Source organism: Podarcis pityusensis (assembly GCF_964106645.2).
Source record: "Podarcis pityusensis genome assembly, chromosome: 3".
NCBI lineage: Eukaryota > Metazoa > Chordata > Lepidosauria > Squamata > Lacertidae > Podarcis > Podarcis pityusensis.
Genome location: NC_138026.1, coordinates 43,205,037 through 43,231,918, shown reverse-complemented (window position 1 = coordinate 43,231,918; position 26,882 = coordinate 43,205,037). Strand labels below are relative to the sequence as shown.

The window sequence follows — 26,882 nt, the reverse complement described above, 5'->3', positions numbered from 1 at the left end:
AGAAGGACACTGCTGTGTATTTTAAAAAAGAAAAAATATCTGGAGGGTGTTTTTGTGATTTGTTTTTTAAACAACATATATCTGAAGAAAGAAATGTGCAATGATTAATTGTGCAGCTATTTAAATGTTAAACATCAAAACTTTAAAGCTTTTCTCTTTAGGCTTATTGGTTGTTGTTTATAACATCACACTGGAATTGTGAAGCCTGTACAGTTGTTTCTATCTCGAAACATCTCAGATCATTTGTTAAGATGTTATTTACACTGTGCAAGACCCAAACCAGCAACAGTTTATTTTTAAACATCCTCTTTTTATAGTCCTCTCACCTCAAGGTCTGTTAATGTTTGATAGATTCTTGAAAACACATTTTTCCTCAGCTTATACAAATGGATAGGGAGATGGTCCATGGCCAATCTAAAATTAACAATGGCACCACATCTTAACTGCTGTGCAACAACCACTTCCTTTTTGTTTTATTTTTTGGGGAAAGAAGAAAGTGCCAAATCTGTGAGCTTTGCAATATTGTAAATGAATTATTTCAAATATGCTACATTCCTTCTCTGTAACAAATATATGGGCAAACTTCATTTACATCAGCTATTTCTGTTCTGAATGAATAATTTGGGGGAGCTTCCAGAGCAACTGTATATTGCAGACCCAGGCACAGAGAAGCCATGAGGGACTTGTGCAGACAGCGAATGAAAACCAGGAGACAGGTGTTAGATTGTAATTAGGCCACAACCTTATTGACTGCAGTCATATAGGTTTGCCATAGGCACTGGGCATGTATCCATTGCCATAGGCATTGGACATGATCCATTGATCAACGAGTCGTCCTGCTGGTTGACATGCTTTCTTTTGATAGATGCAGTGCACCAGTGTTAGGGATCTGCCATGACATGAACCACTTCCAGCGGACAGCAAGCAGTGCCCTCCAAGATCCCTTAAGGAGATCCCACACTTGGATGGGGCAAGGGGGCCCTTCCTGTGCCCATTCCTGCTAAGGATCCAGACCAATGCTTCTTCCTCCCTAAAGTTGCAATGTTTGCTATGAAGTCCGCAACACCCCCAGACCCAGCCCAATATGTCTGTGAAAAAATTCCTCCCTGGTCCTTACTCTACTGCAGTTCCATGGAGGGGGGTCACACATATATGCACCTCTGACGTGGAGTGTTTATGGTCCAAAGGGCATTAAAAGGAAGCCAAACATTCTTCATAATCACTAGTCAGCAGTCTTAATAGTCCACATCACTGTGTCGAAGGTCAGCTTCTGTGTATTCAAACAAATCATTGTTTTCTCTGGCAGCTCTTTTCTTGTTCTTTCATGACCTGCAGCAGCGGTGTGTATTTTGATACGGTGCCATCTTTGGCCTTCATTGGTGGGATGTGAGGGTGAAGTCCACTGTGCAGAATGTGTGGATGCATTCCTGTGACTGTGGAGTCTGTAGAATTCTATGAGCAAATGTCATACGCAAAGAAATGGAACGAAATAGTTGCTCTTTATGCTTTCCTGTGTAGAAAAAACTACACTGTAGTGCATTCCACATTATGTGTAACTTTCAGGGTTGGTGTTTAGGGGCTGACATGGTCCGGTGTTTGCCAAAGACCCACACCCAAACAACAGGGGGTACACTGGTGAGCCTCCTGGACCTGCTCCTCTTCTTTATCATTGCAACCTGCTTGTTTGTTTACCTGCCTCTTGCTCTGGCCCAGACAGCAGTAGTGGTTAGAATTTGCAGTTGTGCACATTGGGTAACCCCCCCCCCCAAAATTAATTTTTCATATTTGTTTATGTGAGATGAATTGGCAGTGATTGACCAGGAACAAGATCTTGGGGTCATAGTGGATAACTTGATGAAGATGTTGACCCCAATATGTGGCAGCTGCGAAAAGGATGGGTTCCATGTTAGGGAACCTTAGGAAAGTGGTTGAAAATAAAACTGTCAATATAATAATCTTACTGTGTTGTATAAGCACATTATACAAATCCATAGTGAGATTGCACGTGGACTACTGTGCTCAGTTATGGCTCCCATGATATCGATATAAAATGATATCGTTGAGCTGGGGAAACATCAGAAAGGGGCAACCAAAATGATCAAGGGGTTGAAACAATTCTCCTAAGATTATGTATGGTGTGCAGAAACTGGGTAGGGAAATAAACCTTTCTCCTTCCCTGATAATACTAGAACCAGAAGCTGAAAATTAGAAGATTTGGAAGAGACAAAAGATAGTACTTATCCACCCAGCACAAAATTAAACTATAGAATTCACTCTCACAAGTTGTAGTGATGGCTACCAACTTAGAGTAAATAGAGGATAGGTGAATTCATGGTGGCATAGGGCTAGATCAATGTTCCCCAAACTTGGGTCTCCAGCTGTTTTTAGACTATAGAATGGGAATTGTAGTCTGAAAACAGCTGGCAATCCAAGTCTGGGAAACACTGGGCTAGATGGCTGTGTTCTACCCCCATTGTTGAAGGTGTTGTACCTCTGAATACCAGATGCTGGGAATAACAAGTGGGGATAATGCTGTTACTCATGTCTGGCTTGCACGATTCCCATAGGCATCTGGTTGCTGATCATTGGGCCTGATCCAGATGTGTCTTTGCTTTGATCCAGCAGGCTGGTTCGAACGTTAGGAAGAGGAGTAGATGGCACTGTCATCCATTGTCCGTTAGCTCACTGCCTGGCAAGCAAGCAGGTGGCAGTGGTGATGAAGAAGACGAGCAGCAGCTGGTGAGGATGATGATAGCAATGAGGAGTTAGTGAGAGACCAGGGCCTGTTTGGGTTTCTTGCTCAAGCACCCTCCAAAACCTAGTCCTAGCACAGGTGACATGCACACTATTTGTTGTATTAAAACAGGCAGAAAGGTTTGAATTGGCTTCTAAAGTAATAGTAGGTATCTCTGTCTCCATGTATTTGACAGCATCCATACTAAGTACTAAAATCTGCAATGAAATATCAACAAGAGTTTTCCTCAGGAATCTGTGACTAGATGACCCTTGGGTTCTCTTCAAACTCTACAATTGGCAAAAGAATATAAAGGCTTTACTCATTCTGTTTACCCATTTCTAAGTGCAGTCTTTCTTTCAGTGTGAAACTTAAAGGCCTGGCACCACCTCGTGGCCATTGTGGATAACTGAAACAAGCAAAGATGCATTCACGATGTATTCTAGCGTAGTGGGCTGTTTTCGTACATAAAAGGACAAAAGATGTCAAGGCACCTTGCGGACTAATTGGTTCCTTGTAACATGACCTAAAACCATAAGATCTATCTTGCTAGATCAGTATTCTTATTCATTTCTAGGAATAGTCAAACTAGGTGCCTCTAGAAACTCAGAGCAAGAGCTTGGTGTTGCACGGTCTACTGCTGTGAGGAATACTACTTCTGAGAATGGAGCTTCTATTCAGCTGTGGTGAATAGCTGTTAAGAAACCAGTGCTCCATTAATTTGTATGATTCTTTCCCAAGGAGTAGCTTTAACCTGTGGTCCTTCAGAGGTGGTACTACAATCAGTGGTGGAGCTTCATGCTCTAGCACTAGGGGGCGGAGAGCAGGCGGGGGCGGAGCTGGCATGTGTCCCAGGGGTGTGGCGTACTGGCCATAGGGATATGGCACATGTCCTGGGGGCGTGGCGTGCATCCTAGGGGTGTGGTGTGCTGCCCGTAGGGGCGTGGCACCCAGCGCGGGCGGGGGGCAGCCGCGATGGCACCCCGGCAGGATCGCACTGCCGGGGGCGGTTCGCTCCCCCTGCACGCCTCTTCCTCTGCCAGTGACTACAATTCCCATAATCCCTGACCATTGGCCATGCTTGCTAAGGCTAATGGGAGTTGGAGTCATTGCAATATCTGGAGGGCCACAGGATCCCTATTCCTATGCTACATTTTCTAAGATAGTAGTCGCCATAGTGTCTTGGGGAAGTAAAATTATGCCTTGTTTGAAGAAGTACTTCCTATTGTCTGTCCTGAACCTGCTGCCAATCCTACCCTGTTGATTCCAGAACAAAAGGTGTGGGCAGAGATGGGGGTGGGGGGATTATGTTTCTTTCCATGACATTCTTTCTTTCTTGTAAATAAATGTTTTTATGCCATCTTTTCTATAAATTAGAATAGTGACTTTAGTGTTCGGTTGTAGGAAGGGTATTCCCAATATATTGATTATTTCGGGCAGCAATCATATACTTACTTACCTGGGAATAAGTACCATTAAACTCAATGGGATTTACTTATTTCTTTTAATGGGATTTACTTCTGAGTAGATATGCTTTGTTTGTTACTATGTTACACACACACACACACACACACACACACACAGTGGTACCTCAGTTTTCAAACGTCTATGTTGACAAACATTTTGGTTTTCGAATGCCGTAATCCCGTAAGTAAATGATTCGGTTTTCGAACACACCTTGGAAGTCGAACATGCCATGTGGCTTCCATATTGAGGCTTCCGTGTTGAGTTTTCGGTTTTTGAACGTTTCAGCAGACGAAATGTCTTCCAGAACAGATTACGTTTGAAAACTGACATATCTATCTGTGTGTGTGTGTGTGTGTGTGTGTGTGTGTGTGTGTGTGTTTATTGCCCTGTGATCTTCAGATGAAGGGTGGTATAGAAATTTAATAAATAAAAATAATAATGTAAAGGATTGGGCTGTTAGTTGCTCTTTTCTGTACTTTGCCCAGTTCTAACCAGAACTAAACACACTATTCCAAGTATGGATGTGCCATATGCTTATGTAATGACAGTATGTTACTTGTTTTATTCTCAGTCCCTTAGGATAATTCATTCTTTTCAGAGGGAAAAACATTTTAGGAACCTTGAAGGCCTATGTATACTATTTGGTTTTTAATTTGTTGGTTTTGTTTTTAATTTCCTTCTCATTTATATTTTCATTGTAAGTTGCCTTGACTTTATTTTATCACAGAAAAGTGGGAAGTAAATGTCTAAATAAACAAACAAAATCCTGAACATTTGTGCCAGTGTGTGAACCTCAAGGGTCACTGAACTGCTTGCATAACATTTTTGTGCCATTGCATTGATGTATTTGCTCTAACCTTTTATATGCTGGCTGTCAAATTGGATAGTATATAATCCACTGATATAAGTTGGATGAACTCTCTCTACTAAAACAGTTAACATAAGGCATAAATAAATTCAGTAAATATGACAAAATAGTTCTTGTTTTAGGGTTTATAGCAAAATCTTGCACTATAGAAATTAAAAACCCTAATTCTCACAAGTGGAGCTTCTATCAAGTAGACTAGTTTCTTCTTATATGTAAATGAATCCTGTTCAATTTATAATTACCTAGAGATAGAGGTAGCACTGCTGATTTTATTATATAAACATTAACTTAAACACTAACTTCTGTTAGTATTCCAGGCTGACTAGAATGCAGCAGTTAGTATAGATGTTGTCAACCCTCTTTGGATAAAATCTTCTTTCCCTAAACAGCTGTTAAATACTTTGTTAATTAAGCAATCTGAATATTATTTTCTCTTTTTTTTCTCCAGGTGAAACTTCCATTTCCTGTAGATCAAATCACGGATCTTCCAAGGAATGATTTCCAGATGATGATAAAGATGCACAAATTAACCTCAGAGCAATTGGAATTTATCCATGATGTTCGACGGCGCAGTAAAAACCGGATTGCAGCTCAGCGTTGCCGTAAGAGAAAACTGGACTGTATTCAGAATTTAGAATGTGAAATCCGCAAGTTGGTGAGTTTTACCTTTTTGTGTTTTAATTATTTTTGCATTCTGCGCTCTTCCTTGCTTCCACAATGCAGCCTGCTACTGACTTCATAAGGGTTCTAGGTTGTTTCCCTGCTTAGTGTTAGCAATCATGTGCCTTCACATGATGGGATTCACGCCTACATGTATATTTAAATGCCACTTTTGTGCATCTTTTGGTCATGCCAAAGTGAAGAGAGGCATGTGCGTGAAGTTTGGTCACCATATTTTTTCCTTTCTCCTCTGAAGCCCTAAGCATTTCTTATCTGCCTTTGCCCTCTGGGCTACCTCAGTTACCTGTGCTCGTCCTTAGCACATATGGCCCAACTGTTTTTGGAAAGTGAAGAAAGAGGTAGAAATTGCAATATATAAGATCAGCAAGTTGCATGTTTCTTCCCCTGGCTGTTACAGACATCGGAAATGGACCTAACTAGAGCTCTGGGCTGCTCTACGCATTACATAGAATGAGGTTTCAGAGTGTGGTAAAATTTTGGATGTGTACCACACCTTATGGAGTGCAAATGGTAGAAAGTCCAGTTTTTGAATGCTGCCTTTTAATAAGAAACTGTCTGCACTCTTCTCAGAGAGGGCTGTGCTATACTTTTCTCTCTGGTGTGCTACTTTACTGCATGAGGGGGAGGGATTTTTACATGGTTGTGCACTTCATAAAAATATGTCACGTGTGTGCAAATGCACACAAACCACTGCAGTCTGAAGCAGGAGTGTACAAACCTCCTAGTGTGTGCCCTGAAAAATAATTGGGTCTTTGAGTGTACTATCAATTGTCTGAAGCCCTCTTCAAGCATTCTAGAAGGAATCCTCAAAGAGCCTGGTTCCTTCTACTGCCTTCTATCCCTTCACCCTGTCATTATCTGAGGAGAAATAACCTTATTTTGGGGGAAGGGGTTGAAGCAGCAAGAAGTCAAGGGCTACCCAGATGGAAGGCCTCTCCTCCTTCCTGGCCAATATAAGCAGAACACATTAGCCGTATAGAGACTCTGCTAATGACTTCTTTTACTCTCCTCTTTGGGGTGTGAACGGAAATGAGGTTGGGACAGGGAGCCTACACTTAGCATGCAGTGCCCCTTTTGATTTTATCTACAAGAATTCGAGCAGTGATCCTCACATGGTCAAGAAACTCTGCTTCAAATCTTCACTCCATCTCTAGTCTGAAGTTGTATAGTCCAGAGCTTTGCCACATCATTCTGTGTAATGTGTAAATTAGCTTTGCTTGGATTTATTTCTGAGTTCTAGAAGCCTGATACACCATACTTCTTAAAATTAAGACCTTTCACTTCTCTCTCTCTCTCTCTCTCTCTCTCTCTCTCTCTCTCAGGTTTGTGAGAAGGAGAAACTTTTATCAGAAAGGAACCAATTGAAAGCATGCATGGGGGAGCTGTTAGATAATTTCTCCTGCCTTTCCCAAGAAGTGTGTAGGGATATGCAGAGCTCCGAACAGATCCAAGACCTGCACCGATACTGCCCTGTCCTCAGGCCTATGGATCTTCCAACAGCAACCAGTATCAACCCTTCGCCAGCCGGAGTAGAGCAAAATGTGGTGACATCTCAGTGTGTTGGGGAAGGCTTGCAGTGCTGTTCGGAGCAAAGCCCAGTGCAGCAACTAGGAGCTCACTGGCTACCTAACAACATTTCTGACAAATGCGCAGCGACAAGAGTACTGGATGGAGCTGACCAAGGTACTTACTGCGAGCAGGAGCTCCCTCTCGAGCAGAATAACCAAACGGTGACAGTGGACTTCTGTCAGGAAATGACTGATAAATGTACAACAGATGAGCAACCTAGGAAGGAATACACCTAGTGGCTGTATACCTTTTTCACGCCATGCCTAGCAAGGTATTCTTCAGTCAGCCAGTGGCCACGTTCGTTTGTTGTTTAGATTGAAGAACATATTTGGTGCACACTACAGTGGTCTTAGCAGCAATACTGTTTTTAAGTATTCTCTCCTCTCTACAAGCGGGAGTTTAACTTCTTCACTATGGTGCTATCCCTTGCTCATGCAGGGGAACAAAACAGTGGCAACACTGTCTGTTTCTTTTTTATTGTTGTTGTTATTGTTGTTGTTATTGTATTTTAATTTCAATATTCAACAGGGATGGACATAACACCTCTGAGGACCCAAACACAGCTTTTTTCTCAGTGGCCCATGTCACAAAACCCTAACTCAGGAATTTCCTCTGAATGTTCAATTTTTCATTGAAGACAGCTTCTTTACACATCAAAGTTTTATAACTAAACTGTACATACTATATATAGTATATATAAAAATATATATCCATATGCAAAAAAAATCCCTGCATGCCTCAATTTTTTCTCATGAAAACAACTGGAATTTTTTTTTCATTTCTGTTGTATAAACAAATTCCAACATTCCTTTTTTTTTGTCAATGCTAGGTAGTAGTTTGTACCTGTTTTTAATATTTTCTCACCACCACTTAGGTTCACGGTTCAGCAATATCATTCAGTTTGTATTTTATTTATAAAGTTTAATGTTGGAAGCTGATTTGAAATTTTAATATACACAGTGTTTGTGGCACAGCTGTCTTTTATGTGCCCATTTGAGCAAAGTGGGTTTTATTTGAATCCTCTCACAATACTGTACAGCGATGGTCAACTTTGCCACTTGCACTGAGTTTTGGATCAAACCCCTTTTCATAAATGAAGTTGTGACTTCAGTATAACTCATATACTGTATTCTTTGCTTTTTTATTGTTATCTGTTAAGTAAAACAACATTTTTTATATAAAAAAACAACAACACCACTCAGGAGATGATTATGTAGGGAAATAACAATCTTGCCAAATATGGAATTCACCCAATAGTGTGAATTGGGTATTTTCTGTATTCGTCTTTTTCTTCTTTCTTTTACTTCCCCAATTCAGATATTAAGTCGCTGCTTCTTCTTCTTTCTTTAAGAGGGATTTTCTATTTGTCAAGTATCGTTTGATACTTACAAAGACACCTTAAAAACTGTACAGTGGCCAGTGTATGTCACTGATATTGAGAACTATAGCTTAAGACACAGGCTGTTTACGTTGGTGAACATAGTTCCATGAGACTCAGTGAAGTTTGAATTAAGCTTCCCACTGCAATTCTTGCTTATTTATGTCGTACTAGTGCTGTTTATCCCTTCCAATAGTCCTATTAGCCTCAGTGTGTAATTCTGTTGTACACCATGTTATGCAGGTGTTAACAGCAGTGTTTCACTACACTATTTACACTGGCATTTGTTCAACTCTAACTCAGCTCCACAAAAGTATGAGAAACTGTCTACGTGAAAGGTTTCCAGGACTGGCCCTGTAATATAGAGATGTAGAGGCTTGCTTAGAGCAATCTCTACCCCAAAGTGCTAAAAAAGCATGCATTTCTGCAGTGATTGCCCATGTGTCAGAAATATTGTGCTGTCAGGTTCCCTCAGTTTGTATTATTTTTATCAGCACAAAGCAGCATCTGTCTCAGAGGAAACTTTGTTGGAGGACAAGTTTCAGAAGTACTGAAACTCAAGGAAATTCACAGAACTCCAGCTGACCTGACTCACATGGTGATTGTGCAAGGCAAGCTTCTTTCAGATGTAACATCTGCCCAACAAACACATGGAAACAACTCTTCAGGGAATGGGTGGGCACAATCCACCAGGACTTTTCCTACACCATTTTTATTGTGATTGATGGGAATTGCTCAAGAGAGATGCTTTTGCATAACATCCAAAGATTTAAAGGAGTTTTTTTGTAGGATACTTTTTCCCTCATCACCTTATCCCTGCTGGATTGTGTCCTCTGTTTTGTTTTGTTTTTAAAGTGACTTTCTATCTTGATTGTGCCAGGATGCTTTGAGCTATATTTTATGATGGCATCTATGGTTTACAGATTGGTACTGTTCACCTTTTCTGTGGGTAAAACCATATTGAGCCACCCCATGTGATTCAAACAGGCTTTTTTCCCTATTAACTATGACAATATGTTTCTCAGTGCTAATGTTTACACTAAGCGGTATGGCACTCAGTAAATCTGCATTCTTTTTCTAAAGGATGAATTGACACCCTCTTTTTTATCAGCTTATGCAGACAGCTTGCCAGTCCTGTTTCTTCTCTGTACTCCAAATTCACTGCAACCTACCTGCCAACCAGGAGGCGTATCCATTGCATGTGCCACAATTATTTACTAGGAAGGGAGGGATGTTCTTATGTAGGTTGGAACTGCTATGTTTTTAAATATATAAATTAAGTATTAACCATTTCTGTAAAACAAACAAAAACTTACTCTAATTATTCATCTATTTATATATGTCATAAGGATGCTAGTTCAAGCTGTAGGATGTTTTGGTGCAGGGGTGAGAAAGTCCTTGACTCGCTTTGTAGCTATTTAATTATATTGGAAGCTTGCAACAATTCTGTGTGCAGAAAACAGAAGCTCTTTAGGGGGTTAGGGGATATGCAACTATGAGGGGATTGACTTGTAATCAGTTGACATTGCAGAGCCCTTCTGTGCTTTGCAAAGAAATCTTAACTTCTGTGAGATGGACAGTGATGGAAGCTAGATTTTTTTTAAAGCTACATGTGAATTGCATTACGGCTTTAAAGCCAGGTTTTTGCATTTGAGATTTTGTTGTTGTAATCGTTCAGTCGACAGTATTGTTCAAATGTTTGTTTTTTTCTGTTGCCTTCTTTATTTTTAAGTGACCTCCAGCTAGTTGTGGTTTATATGGGTATTCAACCAAGTCTGAGCTAGCTTTCTGACATGAAGATTTGCTATCACACCAACTCACGTGCAACTGGTACTTTTGACCTCATTCCAGTGGTTTAAATGCAATTGACAGAACATATTGTTCCACAGCTATTGTATTGACCTGGCTCTCTCATTGGTGCTGGGCCTCTCTCTACCTTTTTCTTCCATTTTCTTTTCTTGGAGAAACTGATTTTTTAAAATCCACTGCTCAGATAAGTCTATCGTTTCAAGCTTTTTAGGATGAGTTTAGCTTTTCACCATTTACAAATGACTGATATGTATATTTTTCTTCATTGGACTATATATTGTGTATGGTTCTTCAGAACTACATGTGGCTCTTGGTTTAATGTCAAGAGAGACATGTAGGAGAATTAGCTTCAGAACTGGACACGAAGCGACACATTTGAATAAATAACTGACCAAACTTCTATTGGAAAATAAATAAGTAGGCATTGCTGATTTATGCAGAAGGAGAAAATACCTTCGATTGATAAAAAATTCATAAAGGAATTAATAGGTTTGTCTCAGTTTGACGTTTTGTGCTAGATGGAAACTGCTTTTGCACTGATACAAAGAGCATGTAAGGAGTATGCATTTAGCTTTGTCCAGTCTGCAACTAGTCCTCCTTTTTATTTGCCTTTGCTATACTTTGTATTGCCAGAAAACCTCATTTCATTTAGGCTTTTTCTGCTTTTGTCAGGTGAGTATTACACTATGTAATATATTTGTTTCTCCGCGTTATCTTGGGGGTGCCTTGAATACAACTGAAGTTCATTGCAACCTGATTCTGGAACAAAAGAGCTAGTTTAAAAGGAAAAAAAAGACTCAATCAAGTTACCAAGACATCCCCATATTTATATTCTGGACCTAACATATGACGACTCAGGCGTCAGAGTTTGATGCTGCAGTATAAAACTATTATTTTATATATTGTGCAAGTAAATTATTCAATGTCTTTCTAAGGATATATGCTGCTTTAAAGATGCACTATTTTATTTTATTTTTTTGGATCTAATCCATGTATTTTTGTTCCCAAGGAAGTAAAAAAAAAATCATTGGATACACAAACCACTGTGATTAGTATTTACAACTGCTGTCTCTTTTTAAAAAAATAGTGTGGGCGTTGGATAAAACTTAGTGTAACAGATTCAGCTGCTGATAATATGGTGGTTAAGGGTTACATTCAACTCATGTCCAAGCTTTTAATTTCAAAAGCTTTAATAAACCCAGCATACTTTGATAAACCCAACATACTTATATAGGCAGGTTTTTAAAGAAAAAGAAAGAAAAACATTCAGCCTTTTTTTCACCCCTGACAGGAGTTCTGAACACTGTGGTATTCAGCAGGTGTGGTTTTTCTCGTCAGTGCATTGCTGTGATGAGAAAAGCTACATCTGTGGAATTTCAGTTTTCCTCAGAGCTCTTAAAACAAAAACGAATTCTTCCCTAGATGGAATATGGTAAGCATTGTGACAAACTGCTATATGTTTGGGGTTTTTTTAAGTTTGTATGCCAGAGTCAGAATAATTCTAAAATAAAGAGACCTCCAGAGCCTTTAATCTCATTCCACCATTTATCTTCATGGGTGTCTTTTAAAAATAAATAAAAATAATACATGTAGGTTTAGCCGATGAAGCTAGAGTGTTCCTTGAGCATCTGGCCTAATGGGTAGTATTGATAAGCCTATGCAAGCCTCACCAACCCAGCTCAAACCAATGACTCCAAGAGGTAGTCTTTACACACACAAATAATAAGGTTTTATGTTTATTTATCCCCTTATTTTTGTTACATCAGCTTAATTGTGTACCTGTTTTAAAATTCTATTTAGAGAAGGTGGATAGGGACAAAAATTTTTTAAAAAGGATTTGATGTAGCCTAAGGGAAACCTTGCTAAAAATGTGGTAGCTAATTTCTATCTCCAGTATAAAATCAGTGTGTGTACTTTTGCTTGTTTATACTATGTATATTTATAATATTTGAATTATTTCAAGACTCAGGCATCAAATGATGCTGCAGAATAGAGTTGTACATGTACATATGTTAAGTCCATTCAAACAATTTTATGTATATTAAAATCTATAGTTTGGTGGATTGTAGACTACTAATAAATTATTATAATTTTCTCTGGAAGTTAGAATGTCATTGCTTGCCGTGTAAAAGAATTACAGTATTTTCCTACACTCCACCAATATTATATATTTAAAAAAACACCATTAAAACTAGTGATATGTGTTTGTTTTTAAATTATAATACTCATATGGTTCTACCATTGTGATGGAAACCACTTTTCCGGTGGAGCGTTAATTATTCAAATTCCCTTCTCAAACTTAAAAGAAAAATTTTATGACTGGTTTAAATACCTTTTATTGTTGGACATGTCATTAACTCTATTACAACATCAGCTCTATTATAGAAGTCCAGTTTACATACAAGTTTAGACACCTATGCAGTGTGGTAATTGATATGTACATTTGCGCAGCATGTTTGCTTCCTTTTTGATAGAACTTATTCTTGGCTAACTGTACATAGGACTGCAACCTTTGGAACTGAGAAGCTTAAGCAGTTTGGTCAGAAATCGACTTTTTTCATTGCTCAGAGTTTGAAATGTGACTCAGTTTCTCATTCTGGAATTAGTTATCCATTGATTTGAAGGAATTTTGAGTCAGAACTCAGCCTAGGATTTCCCATAGCCCTCTGTCTTAATAGGTCAGTTCAGATTTGGAGAGCCATCCTGAGTATCTAATTGGGATTTCCTCACCCACCCCACTTAACCATAGAACTGTGTGTTGTTTTGAAAGCAAGTTTAAGCTCTTACATTTGCAATGTCACAAAAAAAAGATGATGTGTGCTTCAGAAACTTGTATATTTACTACTTGTGATATGACTGAATATATCTGGATCCCTCCAATCAGAAATTATGCTAAACACTTTGGAGATCTTTGGATGCTTGATTTTTGCCATTCAATTCAAGGGTCAACTTTTTATTTCAAGGGTGGAGACCACCCCAAGTTTGTTCCAGAACCAGTGGGATACAAGTGCACCTCTACTATATGCCTTACAAACTTCAGAGGCCATATTCAAAACAGGGTTTTTATCAGTGTATGCAAGGGGATGCAATCCCTCTTCTCTTCCTCCCCAGGTCAGACAGTATGGACAGTTTTCACACATATCTACCTGTATAATCCTCTGTACCTCTCATAACTGGTCAATGACTGTAACAAGTTGCATCAGGTGTTTTTCTATATACTTTTTACACAGATTCTATGCGATTAATGTAACTTAATTCAATGCATCATTTTATTGTACTAGTTCTTAAGCTTGTCTATTATTTTTTTTCTAGGTGACTGTGGTTTCTTGTGATTTATATTGTATAAATGAAATGGCTGTTGATGCTTATTCCTTGTTACTAAGAATTTTTACCTTTTTGGAGAAAAAAAACAGCATTGCTATGAACTAATAAATTTAAGACTTCATTTACTCATTGTAAATACAGTATCGTGCAAAGAAAAAGAAAACCCTTTCCATTCATTTGAATTGATAGTGTTAACTGAATTTTGTCTAGACACCATTTCTGTTGATGAAATAAAGACATATCATTACGTATTGTAGATCTCTGCCTCTGAATTTAATGTTACGTTCATTGAAAAGCAAGCAAATCTGAAAGGTGGCTAAGGCAGCAGTCCTAATCCCGTTTACCTGGGAGTAAGCCCCAGTAAATTCAATAGAAATTACTTCTGGGGTATATAGGGTGTTAGGGGAGGCATAGTTCCATTGGTGGAGGAACGCGTTGTGCTCCTTCTGTGGTAGTTTGTCTTCCTTTGATCCTCACCCTGCACTTAGCTCTTACCTGTGACTTCACCTCCGGAGGCATACCCCATTGTCTCTCAAGACAAATGGATGCCAGCAACAACTTCTGAATAGACATGGTCACGATTGTGCTGTTAGATACCAGATCTTAAATAAACTGCAAGACTACATCTAAATGTAGCATTATGTAGGGATTAGGCATTCTGCCATTTTCCATACTGGCTCACTGTTGGTCTTCATTTGCACTTCAGGTAGCAAGATCGGTGTAGGTGCCACAGGCTTTTATCATGGGCAGAATTCACCTTTGCATGATCTTAGCTTACTTTTAAGGTGAATTTTAATGGAATCACACATTCATGTTCAGCCCTCAGTGGCGTGCAGCCGAACAAATGAACTGCCTCTGTTATAAAGCATTGTATCCAAGGTCATGTGAGCTACTATGAAGGTTCTGTCTGAGCTTTTGATGAGCGTTTTCTCACATGGGGGTCTTCTTAACATTCATAAAGCAATATACATAAGTGAGCCACCTTCAGGTAGCTTAAATGCATTTAGAGAGTTGCTCACATGGACTTATTTCAGGAATATTTGGACTGCTCGGCTTTGAAATACTGAGTTGCGCATGTCATTATTACTTTGGCATTGTATATATTATTTAAGATCTCATGTAATAGAATGTGTTGACATGCTGTACATTATTGTCAATTAGGTTTTGTAAACTAAATACAGAGTTGTTTACCGTAGTTTGTGATTTATCTTGCTGTATTCCTTGGGCATGGTATCTTTTAGAAAAATCTTCATTTACTAGTAAAGAAAACACTAAAAGCTTGTGAAAAACATGGAAGTGGGTCTTCCCCACCATGTCTTTCTTTATCCTTTAGTTAATGTTTCCTATTCAACCTAACATTTAAGTGTGCAGCTTGAAGCAATTGTGCATTCTTGAGGAGGGTTGATTGGAGCACCATTACAACTGGAACAGAAGAAGAAACTCACTTGTTCCATATTGCAGTTGCCTGTTTGAACGTTTATCTATTGTGGTTTCTAGGGCTGGTTTTTTCTTTCTGTCCCAAAGGGGTAAGGGTTGGTTTTTACTCTGTATGATTTTTGTGTTTGAGTGAGACTGAAAAGATGGAATGGATTTCATAAAGAGAGTATGTGCTGTATGAGAAAAAGAAATCAATGACGAAAGAAAGAAAGAAAGAAAGAAAGAAAGAAAGAAAGAACTATTAAATTTGTATCAGAAATGCTTTTCACATAGGATATAGCAATGAGGGCCTCTTGAGTTAGTTAAAAGCACTGAAGTGACCCTTGGGAGTTGTGCATCCCTGTTGTGAACTCGATAATCTTTCCCTTGCTGCCACACATAGCTGGAAACAGTCTGGCCTATTCATTTTTGACCTTGCAGTTATTCCCTACCATTTTTTGAATCTATTATCCCCTCCATTAAGTCTATCTGTGTGCTCAGACATCTCTGCCCTATTTAAGAACAAGAGGAGAGAGAGAAAACACCCAGATAATGAACAGTTTCCCCTTCAGGACTGGTATCTTTTCTACGGCAAGGCTACCCTTACTTCCTATGTGCTATATAGGGCAGGAACAGCAGTAGTCAGAAAGAGACGTTATTATTCTTTTGTTGTTAAAAACCCAACCTTTCCATAAGCAGCAGCAAGTAGAACTGTCTGGACAAAGACAATGTAGAAACAGTTTAAGCTGTTGTTTTAGTCCCCTTTTATGCTAAAGGAATAAAACAGGGGTAGGCTATGTCATGTTTTGTTTTTTTAAAAAAGCTTTCAGCCCGTGTTTATTAACATTTGGAGAAACAGGCAAGTAACAAGGTAATGCTGACAATTCCTTCAAGATCATAAGATTCAGCGTGCCAAAGGTCTGGGGAGGGAGGTAGCTGTGCATCTTCGTGATGGATTCAGACTTCTTTGTTAACCTGCAGCATTGAACTAAAAACTTACTGCATGCTGCTTTCATCTTTTATTCATTGATTCCTGGGGCGTACAGAGGTGGGCAGGGAAGAGAGCCTTTCAGAAAGCAGTCTCGTCTGCCAATCCCACCCTTGCAGATGTTTTGTATCTCAACAGCCTTGAAGTTGTGTACCGGGGCTCCTGCTGGATAGCTATGTGGCAGTCCTACAAATCAAGATGCGTATCTCCCCCATAGTCTTCTCCTAGGAACAAAAGAATGCTGTTTTGTAGCAGCTGGACACACTAAACAGCTCCTAGTTGTTGCACATGAGAGGAAATGGGAGCGTTTTGAAAGAGGCTTTTGGGTCACACGTGCAGCTGCCAAGATGCATGTGTCAGTCAGAAATAACAGATTCCGTATCCATAGCTGTCCACCTTGAAGCAGCATATTTGCTAGGGTCTAGGAGGAAGGGAGAGAACTGCTTTTAACCTTCATATTTCAGGTTTCGGGATTTGCTGCTGTGCTTTGGTAGTGCTGCTAAGCAAGCATTATTTTTTCATGATAGATGATAGTTCTAGTAGCACATTCTGAAAGAGAAAAGAGAAAGAAACTGACTTGGCTTGTAGAAGAAGAAAGAAGGTTCAGTGAAATGTTCATTCTCAATAGATTTATAGATTATTTTAGTTTTAACTTACCTGTTTTGCTTACAGTTTAGTGAAGGAGTGACAAATCTGTTTCCCTCTGGATGTTCCCATCATCTCAAACCATTGGTTATGCTGAGACTGATGGGAGCTAGAGTCCAACAATATATTGAGGGATGCAGGTCAGCCACACCAGCTCAGTGCTTCATCTTAAAAGCACAACAACCACCCTGCTGGATTAAACCAAGGTCAGCCTAGTCCAGTCACAAGCAGTACTTCTGTCCTGCTGTTTGGCCCCCAACAAATACTTTCCAGTCATCTATTGCCTCAGAATATGAGAGTGGTGGAGAAGCTGTAGCCCTCCAGATCATGGGTAGGCAAACTAAGGCCTGGGGGCCAGATACAGCCCAATCGCCTTCTAAATCCGGCCCGCGGAGGTTCAGGAATCAGCGTATTTTTACTTGAGTAGAATGTGTGCTTTTATTTAAAATGTATCTCTGGGTTATTTGTGGGGCATAGGAATTTGTTCATTCCCCCCCCCCAAAATCTAGTCCGGCCCCCCACAAGGTCCTGAGGGACAGTGGACCAGTCCCCTGCTGGAAAAGTTTGCTGACCCCTGCTCCAGAAGATGTGGAAGTGGTGGCGCATCAGCTGCAGCTACCATCGCAAAATGGTTAAGGATCATGGGGGTTGTGGTTCAACAGTGCCTTGGGGCAGGGGATGCAAATGGTTTCACATTTCTGATATAACAGATCTGTCCTCCATGAATTTATAGGATCCCTTTAAAAAGTGATCTAAGCTAGTGGCCATTTCTGAATTTGTGTCAAAGTACTTCCCTTTGTCTGCCCTCAATCTCTTGTCACTCAGGGTGTTTCTGAGTAGCAGGACAGGACTAGCTTTGCTCTGTCTGCCCCATTCTCTAAGCAACAAAGCCACATTTCAGTTGCTGTGCTGGTCAATGCTGCTGCTTCAACCAATCCAGCAAATGGAGCTGTACATGTCATGGCTTTTAACAATTCAATTGGGAGAGGAAAATCAATTGCCCAGGACTTCTTGGGTCCTGTTCAACCACATAAACACTTGTTGCCTAAACAGCAGAGCTCAGTCAACAGCTGAACAGCATAGTAAGTAGTGCAAACAAATAATATTTTCTCAGAAATATAAGAATGTAGCAGCCCACAAGGCCCAATATCCAATCTCTGAAAGTGAGCCAACTTACTTGTTTAAGATGTCCTGTCACAGTGGAAGCATCTGCTAGTGTGAGTTCCCCCTTACATCTGAACTTGGAGCTCTGATTAATTTAAACTACAGATGCCTTCCAGGTGTTGTTGGACTACAACTACCCATCATCTGACCCTGACCATCAGTCATGCTGGCTGGGTGGCGTGAGCCAGGTTTGAACCTGGTTTGTTTCATTAAACCATTTAAATATATATATATTTATAAACCACACTTTGATAGAAAAACAACAAGGTGGCGTGCAGTGTGGAAACATAAGCTACTATAATAGCATATCAAACATAAGCTACTATAATAGCATATCAATAAAACTGGTTAGTTAAAAACAACAAAATCCAAGTTCCAAAGGCCCGTCTGAACAGTACAGGTTTCAACATCTAAAAGGAAGCAAAGATGTCCTGAGGGACTTCCATTGGCAAGGAGTTTCTCAGGGTAGGGGCTGCAACACTGAAAGCTTGGTGCCTGGGAAAGGCTGACCAAACCTGACGGGCATGAAGGGCTACCCAAATTCCCCCTTGGCAGTGGAATATTTAAGGAACCAAGTGGTTTTTAAGGTACTTTAGACCCTAGTTCTGTAGGGCTTTGTGAACTAACACAATAACCTTGAACCTGGTCCAGCAGCAAGCTGGCAACCTGTGCGGCTCTCTCAGCAAGAGTAACATGTAGCTTTCTCCCATGAGCAGTCTGGCCGCTGGAAGTTACAGCTTCCAGACCAGAAACAAGGCAGCCCCACATAAAGCATCTTTATAGTAAACAGTTTTGAGGGTAGGAATGAGATGGGCAGCTAAAGCTCTGACCCACCCCATTGTCAGTGCAGAGGTAGAAAGGGAGCCTAGAGCAGGGGTGGAGCACCTGTAGCCTACTAGATCAGGTGTGAGGAACCATTAGCCCTCCAGATTTTTCTAGATATTCATAGATATGTTGATGAACTACGATTCCCATTGGCCCTTTGGCATTATTGCCATAGAACATTCATGCTGAGGCTGGGAATTTGGAGGGTCATAGGTTCCCCCACACCTGCTCTAGATCCTGGCCATGCTGGCTGGGGCTGATGGGAGTTGAATATGGGTAGGGCATAAGTTTCCTGTCTATGATGTAGAGGGAGCAGTGCCTATGGTCATGGAACATGCAGGCAGTCTAATGAATGTGTGGTGAGCCATGACCTCTTGTCCTCTTTCTGGGTTCTGTCCAGGCATTTAAAGTGAAACTCACAAAGTACCACATGGCAGCCACATAAGAACCTCTCAGGTAGCATCGCCTAACTATGCGGCAGATGAGCCTATGCTTCTTAGGAAAACAAGTGTTATCGTACACTGAGCCTTTCTCTGAATTGGAATGGTTGCAGGACCGTGGTAATGCTTAGCTCAAACTACCAGTTGGAAGCAATTACCAGCCAAAATTAGTATGGAGGCAGAATCCTGACAATTGAACAGGTTAGAAGAAGGCAAGCCTGCATCACCGCATGATAAGAGACCAGTCTCAGTTAATTCTTGTTTAGCTCATAAAGGAGCAGAAAATCTCTGCTTGGAAATGCACCCACACTCATATTTTATTACTGTACAATTTCTAACTGCATAGGTCACATTCACTTGATATGACTGTAAAGGTCACTCAGCTGATTGATCTGCATGGTGTCTACATAACATTGTGGCATCATGGTTTGGGGAGGAATTCTGAGATACATACATACCCTTGATCACATTCACCTGCTGGGATAATGGACCCTCCTGTCCCCTAGAGGGTGTGCACACACAAGACGGGTCACTGTGAGCAGGACACAATGGAAGCCATGTATATAGCAGAGGGGCTAAGAGGTTTCAAGCCTCAGAATGCTTTGTTAGACCAGTGTTCTGATACCCATATCAAAGGTTGGAGCTGAGTCTAAGAGGTCTTTGGCTTATCTTAGACCACCTTGTGAGTTTATAGCTGATCTGTGATTTGATGGCACATCCTCATAACTGCTGAAAAATAGAGTTTAAAATCCTACTCAGCTGTGGAGATAATGTACCCTTCATGGTGCCCTTAACCTCAGTTCCCAAACTGAAAAATAGGGTAAAGTATGCTTCAAGGAGGATTCAAGGAAATACTGTTTACCCTGTTTGTTCATGTGTGGAAGTCTTTACATTAATATTAACATTGATAGCAGTGGCAACACTATTTGATTGTATGCACCTCCCCCATTCCCAATTCCCCCCCCCCCATAAGATTCATAGTGTCTGATGCCTTTCATTTTGTTTTGTTTTTAAAATGCCTTTCTGCTGCAACAGTTATATTTCTCAAAGACTTAACTTGGTATGAAAGAGCTCAAAATTATTTTCCGCTCTATTTGATCACAATTCTGAACGAACCAGTAAAGCCCAAGACCTAAGCTAGCGCTATGCTAAGGAGCGATAACTCACACTAGCAGGGTATAGAAGGAAGGTCGCTTGGGTCTACTTGCCATTGACATTCTGCGTCCCATTGCGGAAGGAAGTGGTGGTGTGTTCGGAAGACTGCTATCATCTCTGTGTTTGGCATCTGAGCCAGAACCATTCCGTGAGTCTGAGGTGTCTGAGTCTGTGTCCAGCTGGCTTTCTGACAACACCCTGGACAAAAAGCTAGACTTGCGGTTCTGATGACGCCCGCTGTCTGGAGAGTCACAGTGATCAGTTCCTAAGTCCTTGCAGCTGAGTGCCCGGCTATGCTTTCGAAGAATGCCTTGAGGGCTGTCCATATGACTGGAGATAATGCAAGGTTTAGGACCATGTTGAGGATTCTTGGAATGTTCTAGAGGATGCTGTTCATTCTTTCGATAGCTGTTGGTGCCCTGCTGTGATGGCTTCTGGACATCCTCACTGCTGGAAGACTCATTCTGTTGTTGATAGTCATGCCGCTGACCCATGAGATTTTGGAGGTGCCTGGGGAGCTGTCGGTGGTGCTGATCACACTCATTAGGATGTTCTAGATGTCTGCAGAGGTGGTGGAGTTGACCCTGGTGCTGATTTGGCCTGCTTCTCTGGTTGCTGCACCATTGTTGTTCTGCGTTTATTGGGTTCTGGTTTTGTTCAGCAGGTGTGAATCCTTCCTCAGGAGCCAAGTAAGCTGGCAGCCCAACTTGCTGGTCTGGCATAAATTTAAAACTGCCTTGGGGAGACAAGTTAGACATGATGCAAATCTGCTGTATCACTGAATTTTTTTTGGAAAAGTTAATGTCATTATCAGTGGCTACAAGCTCCTCCTTGAGTGTCCCACAAAGGGTCTTTTTAATCTTCTTTACCCCCAAGTGGACAATCTCTAAAACATTCAGAAAGAGAGAAACTGCTGCAATACTGTGCATGAAAACCATGAAGATAGTTTTCTCTGTTGGTCTAGATACAAAACAATCCACAGTGTTAGGACATGGTGGGCGAGTGCATTTATAAAGTGGATACATTTGAAACCCATATAAAAGATACTGACCCACCATAAAACCCACTTCTAAGACTGACCGCGTCAGGATATGCAGGATGTAGGTCCACAGCAAGGCCCCTTGCAAGGGTGCCTTGTTTACTTTCTTTTGTTCTTCCAACTTCCTCAGTTCCCTCTCTATTCTCCTGTGTTCTTCCAATATAAGCTCGATCTCTTCCAGCTGTGCTTTGAGGTGAGCTTTCTTCCGCTGCCTCTCTTTCTCAAGGGCCCGTAGTCTGTAAAGGGCATGACCCATATAAACGAGGGAAGGAGATGAAACAAAGATTACCTGTAGCACCCAGTAACGGATCAGGGAGATGGGAAAAGCTTTGTCATAGCAGATATTGCTGCAGCCAGGCTGCTCTGTGTTGCAAATGAACTCTGCTTGCTCATCATCCCAGACATCTTCAGCTGCAACACCAAGAACTAGCATTCGAAATATGAAAAGGATGGTGAGCCAGATTTTGCCCACTATGGTAGAATGGATGTGTACTTCTTCTAGAATGCTGCCCAGCAAGTTCCAGTCCCCCATAGTCATGGGTTCATCCCTGAAACAAATAACAATGCAGTGTTAAACGATGAAATACCAAACTACAGTTCGGTTCTATGGGCATTGGCGCTTGATCATATTTTTATCTAAAATTGTTCCTAATTCCTTTTGACACAGCTGGCACTGACTGAAATAGGATGATCAAATGAGATTTGCTGTGTTTACTGTTGTGAGTTGGGAACCCTATGGCCCACCATATATTGCTGAACTATAACATTCCTGATCATTGACCATGCTGACTGGGACTGAAGGGAGTTGAATAACATTTGGATAGCTACAAGTCCCCATCCACCAACCTAAAGGATCCTCTTGGGCATTACTATTTATTGCATTATTTTCTTTCTTATGCGATCTTCACCGTTGAAGACCTTCAGGCTTCAAATAATAATAGGAACAGCTAGTCTGTCTCTCTCTCTCTCTCTCTCTCTCTCTCTCTCTCTCTCTCTCTCTCTCCCTCCCTCTGCCTTTCCCTGTCACCTGGTTTTCTAAACTCGGACAAATTCAACCCCATCTCAAAATATCAATAAAAAGTTGCATCTGGTAGACTGAACGTTTGAGGGGTGCCACCTATCAGCCGAGAATTTTGGAGATGAATAAAGAACGTAAGAACAAACCTGACTTGTTTGACTAAAAATGCATATAGCCCCACATTCTTTATCAAATTGCTTTTGGGTTTGTTTGTTTGTTTGTTTGTTTTTGAAAGCTTACAAGCAGGGCATGAAGGTCACAGGCATCAACTGTTGCCTATCCCCAGCACCTATTACCAACAGGTATGCTGCCCTATGTATCAGGTTCTATCCTGGTTTCACAAATTTGCCTAATCCCACTTTAAAGACACCTAAAGCAGGGATGGGGAACCTGTGGCTTTCCAGATGTTGGACTCCAGCTGCCATCATCCCCAGACACTATTGCCAATAGTAGGGGATTATGGGACTTGTAGTCCTGCAAAGTCTGAATGGCCCACAGGTCCCCTATAGCTCATCTAAACTAATGCCCATATACCCATTCTGTGGTAGCAAATTGTGTAAGTTATACACCATAGTTATACACTATAGCTATACACATAGTGCATAGATGCTGGACCACCTGTGCTCATAAGCAGGCCACCATTCCCCACCCACAAAATAGCCACACAAATGCCTGTACACACCCTTTCCTTTGATTCTAACTTAAGTTTCAACCAGGAACATAATTATAAACACATAAGATCCCAATGAGACTTCCTTGTTAAGAAATGCTGTGACGGACAGATGTAAAATCTGTTCTACCTGCTGCAACTTTTCAGTTACCTTCCTTTTTCCTCATGGTTTTAGCACCCATCTGGTTTATATAATCAGGTGCAAAGTTTAGATTAGAAAAATGGATAAGGTTAAAAAAAGGAAATATTATTTAAACATGGCAAAATCGTAACAGAACCTAAGCAGTCATTTAAAAACCAAATAATAAAAATAAGAACTATGTAATCACCTACATATATTTGCCTTTGAAATAAGTTCAGATATTATTTGGCTGCTTACCTTAATAGTAATTCTCTTGCTCATAAGCCTCTTCAAGTATTATAAACATATCAGAACCTGAAAATGAGTATACAGCCAGAAAGCATCATTTAGAAACTTAGTGTTTCCTTTTCCTTTTTTTTAGAGCAAACTCTTAAGACAGTTTACAGTTGACACGGTGACTAGAATTCATAGTTCTGTAGCTGACAGAATAAACGAATCTGAAGTACGCAGGCAGAGTTTGATCGACTGGCTGACAAGAGGACAGTGCCTTCAGCCAGAATTATCCTGCAATTATTTTAGTCCTACCAAATCACCCCCAAGGCTTCACACATACTTCGTTACTCTGTAAGGCCACTGCTAATTTCGTTTGAACCCAAATATGTTAGCCTTTATTGCTGAGCCAACTGGTAAATGAGTTTATTTTTTAAAATGAACAAACAGCCTCTTCACACGGATCTGGCTTCTTACGTTTTCTTTACATTCCATTAGTTTTCATGAGAATCAATGCCTGGTGATCAATCGGTCATGTCCGATTTCATAGTCTATTGCCTAGTGGGACAGACGGGTTAGAACAGCACTCAAGGGGAGGGGTTGAATGAGACACCAGAATAAACTGGGTTTAAAATTTGCTATGAGGAATCGAATTTCACGGATGTTGTGTTTCGTTTTGGTTGGCATTGCTATAGCATTTATGCTTATATGGCCTTCATCTCCTTTCCTCTTCTACAATGGAAGGCAAACATCTGGCTGAGCTGGCTTAAAGACAGACGTTATGTGTATTTTAATGAATTGAATAGAAAGATTACAAATCATGGGGACATGGAGAGAGTTTGTGTGTGAACTTAACAGAGCTTACTTAACTTATATTTTTAGTTGTTATTCTGTTAATTTTGTTCTATAAATTATAAGTGCCATATTGATTTGGTAATCATATGTCTTTTGCTGTAATTGTGGCTTTGTGTGTTGTTTTTTTTAATTGCTGCTTTTAATATGTTTTATACTATAGATTGCAATTGTTGTATTGTAATTGCCTTCTCGGTAGTTGAGTCCGCCTATGGAATGCCCTCCTGTCAGATGTAAAGGAAATAAACATCTATCTGTCTTTTAGAAGACACCTGAAGGCAGCCCTGTATAGGGAAGCTTTTAATGTTTGGTGTTTTACTGTGGTTTTATAGTTTGTTGGAAGCCGCCCAGAGTGGCTGGGGCAACCCAGTCAGATGGGCGGCATATGCAATTATTATTATTATTAGTAGTAGTAGTAGTAGTAGTAGTAGTAGTAGCAGTTAATTTTTTATGATTTTTCTGTATCTGTGGTGTTCCATTACATTTTATTCTCATAACTGTTATTTATTATTTGTTAGCCGCTTTGGGATTTATTTGAATGAAAAGCAGCATAGAAATACGATAAATCAAAGAAAACTGTAATAAGCACTTTTGTGTTTTCCCCACTCCCATCCCAAAGTCTCCTCATTCTGTGCAACAATATTAATTAATGAAAAGAAGCAGGGCTATGAAGTCAGCTATGTTAATTGTGTGGCCATTTATTGTATGACATGAAGCAGAAAGAGAAAGCATATTGAAGTCTTCTGCTTGTGGAATTGCTGTTTGTATAACTATAGCCTTAGGTACTTGGCAACCTCTGCCTATGATGGCCATAGGATTCCAGTTAACCCTCAATTCACTTCAACGGTGTTTGCAGCTGCATAATATTTTGAGGATCCGCTCTATGTCTGATTGCAATTCAGTGAGGTTTAGGGAAAAGAGAGATATGAATACTCACTTCTGGTACAGTCTCGAATGACTTCCTGGGATTATTCTAGATAAGCAGGCTGTAGATTAAACTTCATCTCCAGAAATTATTATCCGACAATGAGAAGCTACTGGAGCCCTTAAACCCATCTACAGCACTGAAGACTAACAGACTTATAGCGGCATAAGATTTCATTGACTAGAGCGCTTTGTCAGATGAAGTATCCTCCTTCGTTGGTAAACATATACACACAGCTTAACTACACATGCAATATATGTCTGTCACCTGTAACATGTTGAGGTCTTTTTAAAAAAAAGTACGGTGGGGAGGGGAACTGAGTTTTGAATTGGATTTTGGGGAAGTGTAACCCTTTCCTTGCTCACTGTGATTCTGACAAAAAATGGCAACAGGGAGGAAAAGGTGATCGAATTGGAAGCCCAAAACATCTGGAGGGCACCAGGGTTGGCAAAGGCTAGCCTAAAATGAATAGAATTGTTTGTTGCTAAATTCTACTTCATCAATTTCACACCGGAGTTTCCCTTTGAAGTGCTGTCACTGAGGTACAGCAATTTTAAGAAATGATGTCTTCTGGGAGAGAGAGAAAAAACCGTTTCCCCACAGGTTTGTTAATGTTGCAGTTTTCAACATCACCATTCACCAGTTCTTAAACCACGTAACTTTATTTTGGCGCTTGATGATTGAAGAACTACTTCTGTGGTAAATGACAATTTGCTGCAAGGCATTCTTGGTGGAAATATGTATAATACTTGAAGTAACCACCGACTGTCCTTCACAAAGAGAACCTGATGCCACTTAAGTGTTCTCTAAATAGAGCTGGTTAGATTGAGCAAGGTACACTGGAAAAAAATCACAAATGAAGCACCATGCACACATATTTATCCATTATTTACCTGGTCTAGTATAGTAGCTAGGAGATAGGAAATCCCAGCCTTTGCCATTAACTCATCAAATGTGCTTAGCCATGCCACTATCTCCCTGCCTCAATACACCATCTGGCAATACAAATTAGGCAGAAATGATTCTTATCCTCAGTGGTTCTCTGGTGCTGGAGAGAGTAGTGGGAATGGCACTAGTGGTGATAAGGATAGGTTAGATTGTCGGGAAGCACCGACCAATAAGCGTGCATGCAGCCGTGCGCACATGCTGGACATGGCTTCTCTCTGATGAACGCCCATTTTCTGCATGTGAGACCTAGCAGAGGCGAATCTTGATGAAGACTGCTCTCGCTAGATCAGAGAACCCTCACTCGAAGCAAGCCTCCATGATTTCAATTTCAGTGGAACATAGTACAAGTGCTGGGCTTGGCACTGGAATATTATGACATATGTTACCCTTTATGTAATATAAGGTATCATACCCTGTACTGAAAGGGGGGGGGGGAATACAGCAACACGTTATAAAAACACTTCAAGTCAATGTTTAATGAATATTAAGTGCATTCATTTTACAAAGTTTGGGGTTTTAATGGTGTGCAGTATTTAGTAGATACAAAATAAAACTTGTTTTATGTAATCAAAAATGTTCAGGTAAAGAACAATATTTTACACATTAGAGAATCTG

The 26,882-nt window shown here is 40.4% G+C and overlaps 2 protein-coding genes and 1 long non-coding RNA gene across 8 annotated transcripts in view; 1 reads left to right on the top strand and 2 right to left on the bottom strand.

Moving 5' to 3' along the window:
* The window catches only part of BACH2 (BTB domain and CNC homolog 2), a 220,717-nt gene extending 208,389 nt beyond the window's left edge, over positions 1-12,328 (top strand). For all 5 annotated transcript variants that reach the window (XM_080999869.1, XM_080999867.1, XM_080999870.1 and 2 more), the window contains exons 5-6: positions 5,518-5,724; positions 7,073-12,328. In XM_080999869.1, coding sequence (XP_080855995.1) covers positions 5,518-5,724; positions 7,073-7,555 — 690 coding nt within the window. In that variant the 3' untranslated portion in view covers positions 7,556-12,328. The remainder of the gene's footprint in view (positions 1-5,517; positions 5,725-7,072) is intronic.
* LOC308473989 lies at positions 15-2,698 on the bottom strand. Its single transcript, XR_013984439.1, has 3 exons — positions 2,492-2,698; positions 1,159-1,452; positions 15-414 (listed from the first exon to the last, which is right to left on the bottom strand). It is a non-coding gene; the product is annotated as an uncharacterized lncRNA (long non-coding RNA).
* Positions 12,329-16,060: 3,732 nt separating the features above from the next.
* GJA10 (gap junction protein alpha 10) lies at positions 16,061-26,863 on the bottom strand. 2 transcript variants are annotated; one of them, XM_080998488.1, is made up of 3 exons: positions 23,570-24,380; positions 20,517-22,050; positions 16,061-16,783 (listed from the first exon to the last, which is right to left on the bottom strand). In XM_080998488.1, exons 2-3 carry the CDS (start codon positions 22,038-22,040, stop codon positions 16,745-16,747), a joined length of 1,563 nt encoding a protein of 520 aa, XP_080854614.1. In that variant the 5' UTR covers positions 22,041-22,050; positions 23,570-24,380; the 3' UTR covers positions 16,061-16,744. The 2 variants fall into 2 exon arrangements, with proteins under 2 accessions (XP_080854614.1, XP_080854613.1); XM_080998487.1 differs by lacking the exon at positions 16,061-16,783 and adding an exon at positions 26,213-26,863 and having other exon boundaries at positions 20,198-22,050; positions 23,570-23,626.
* Positions 26,864-26,882: the final 19 nt, after the last annotated feature.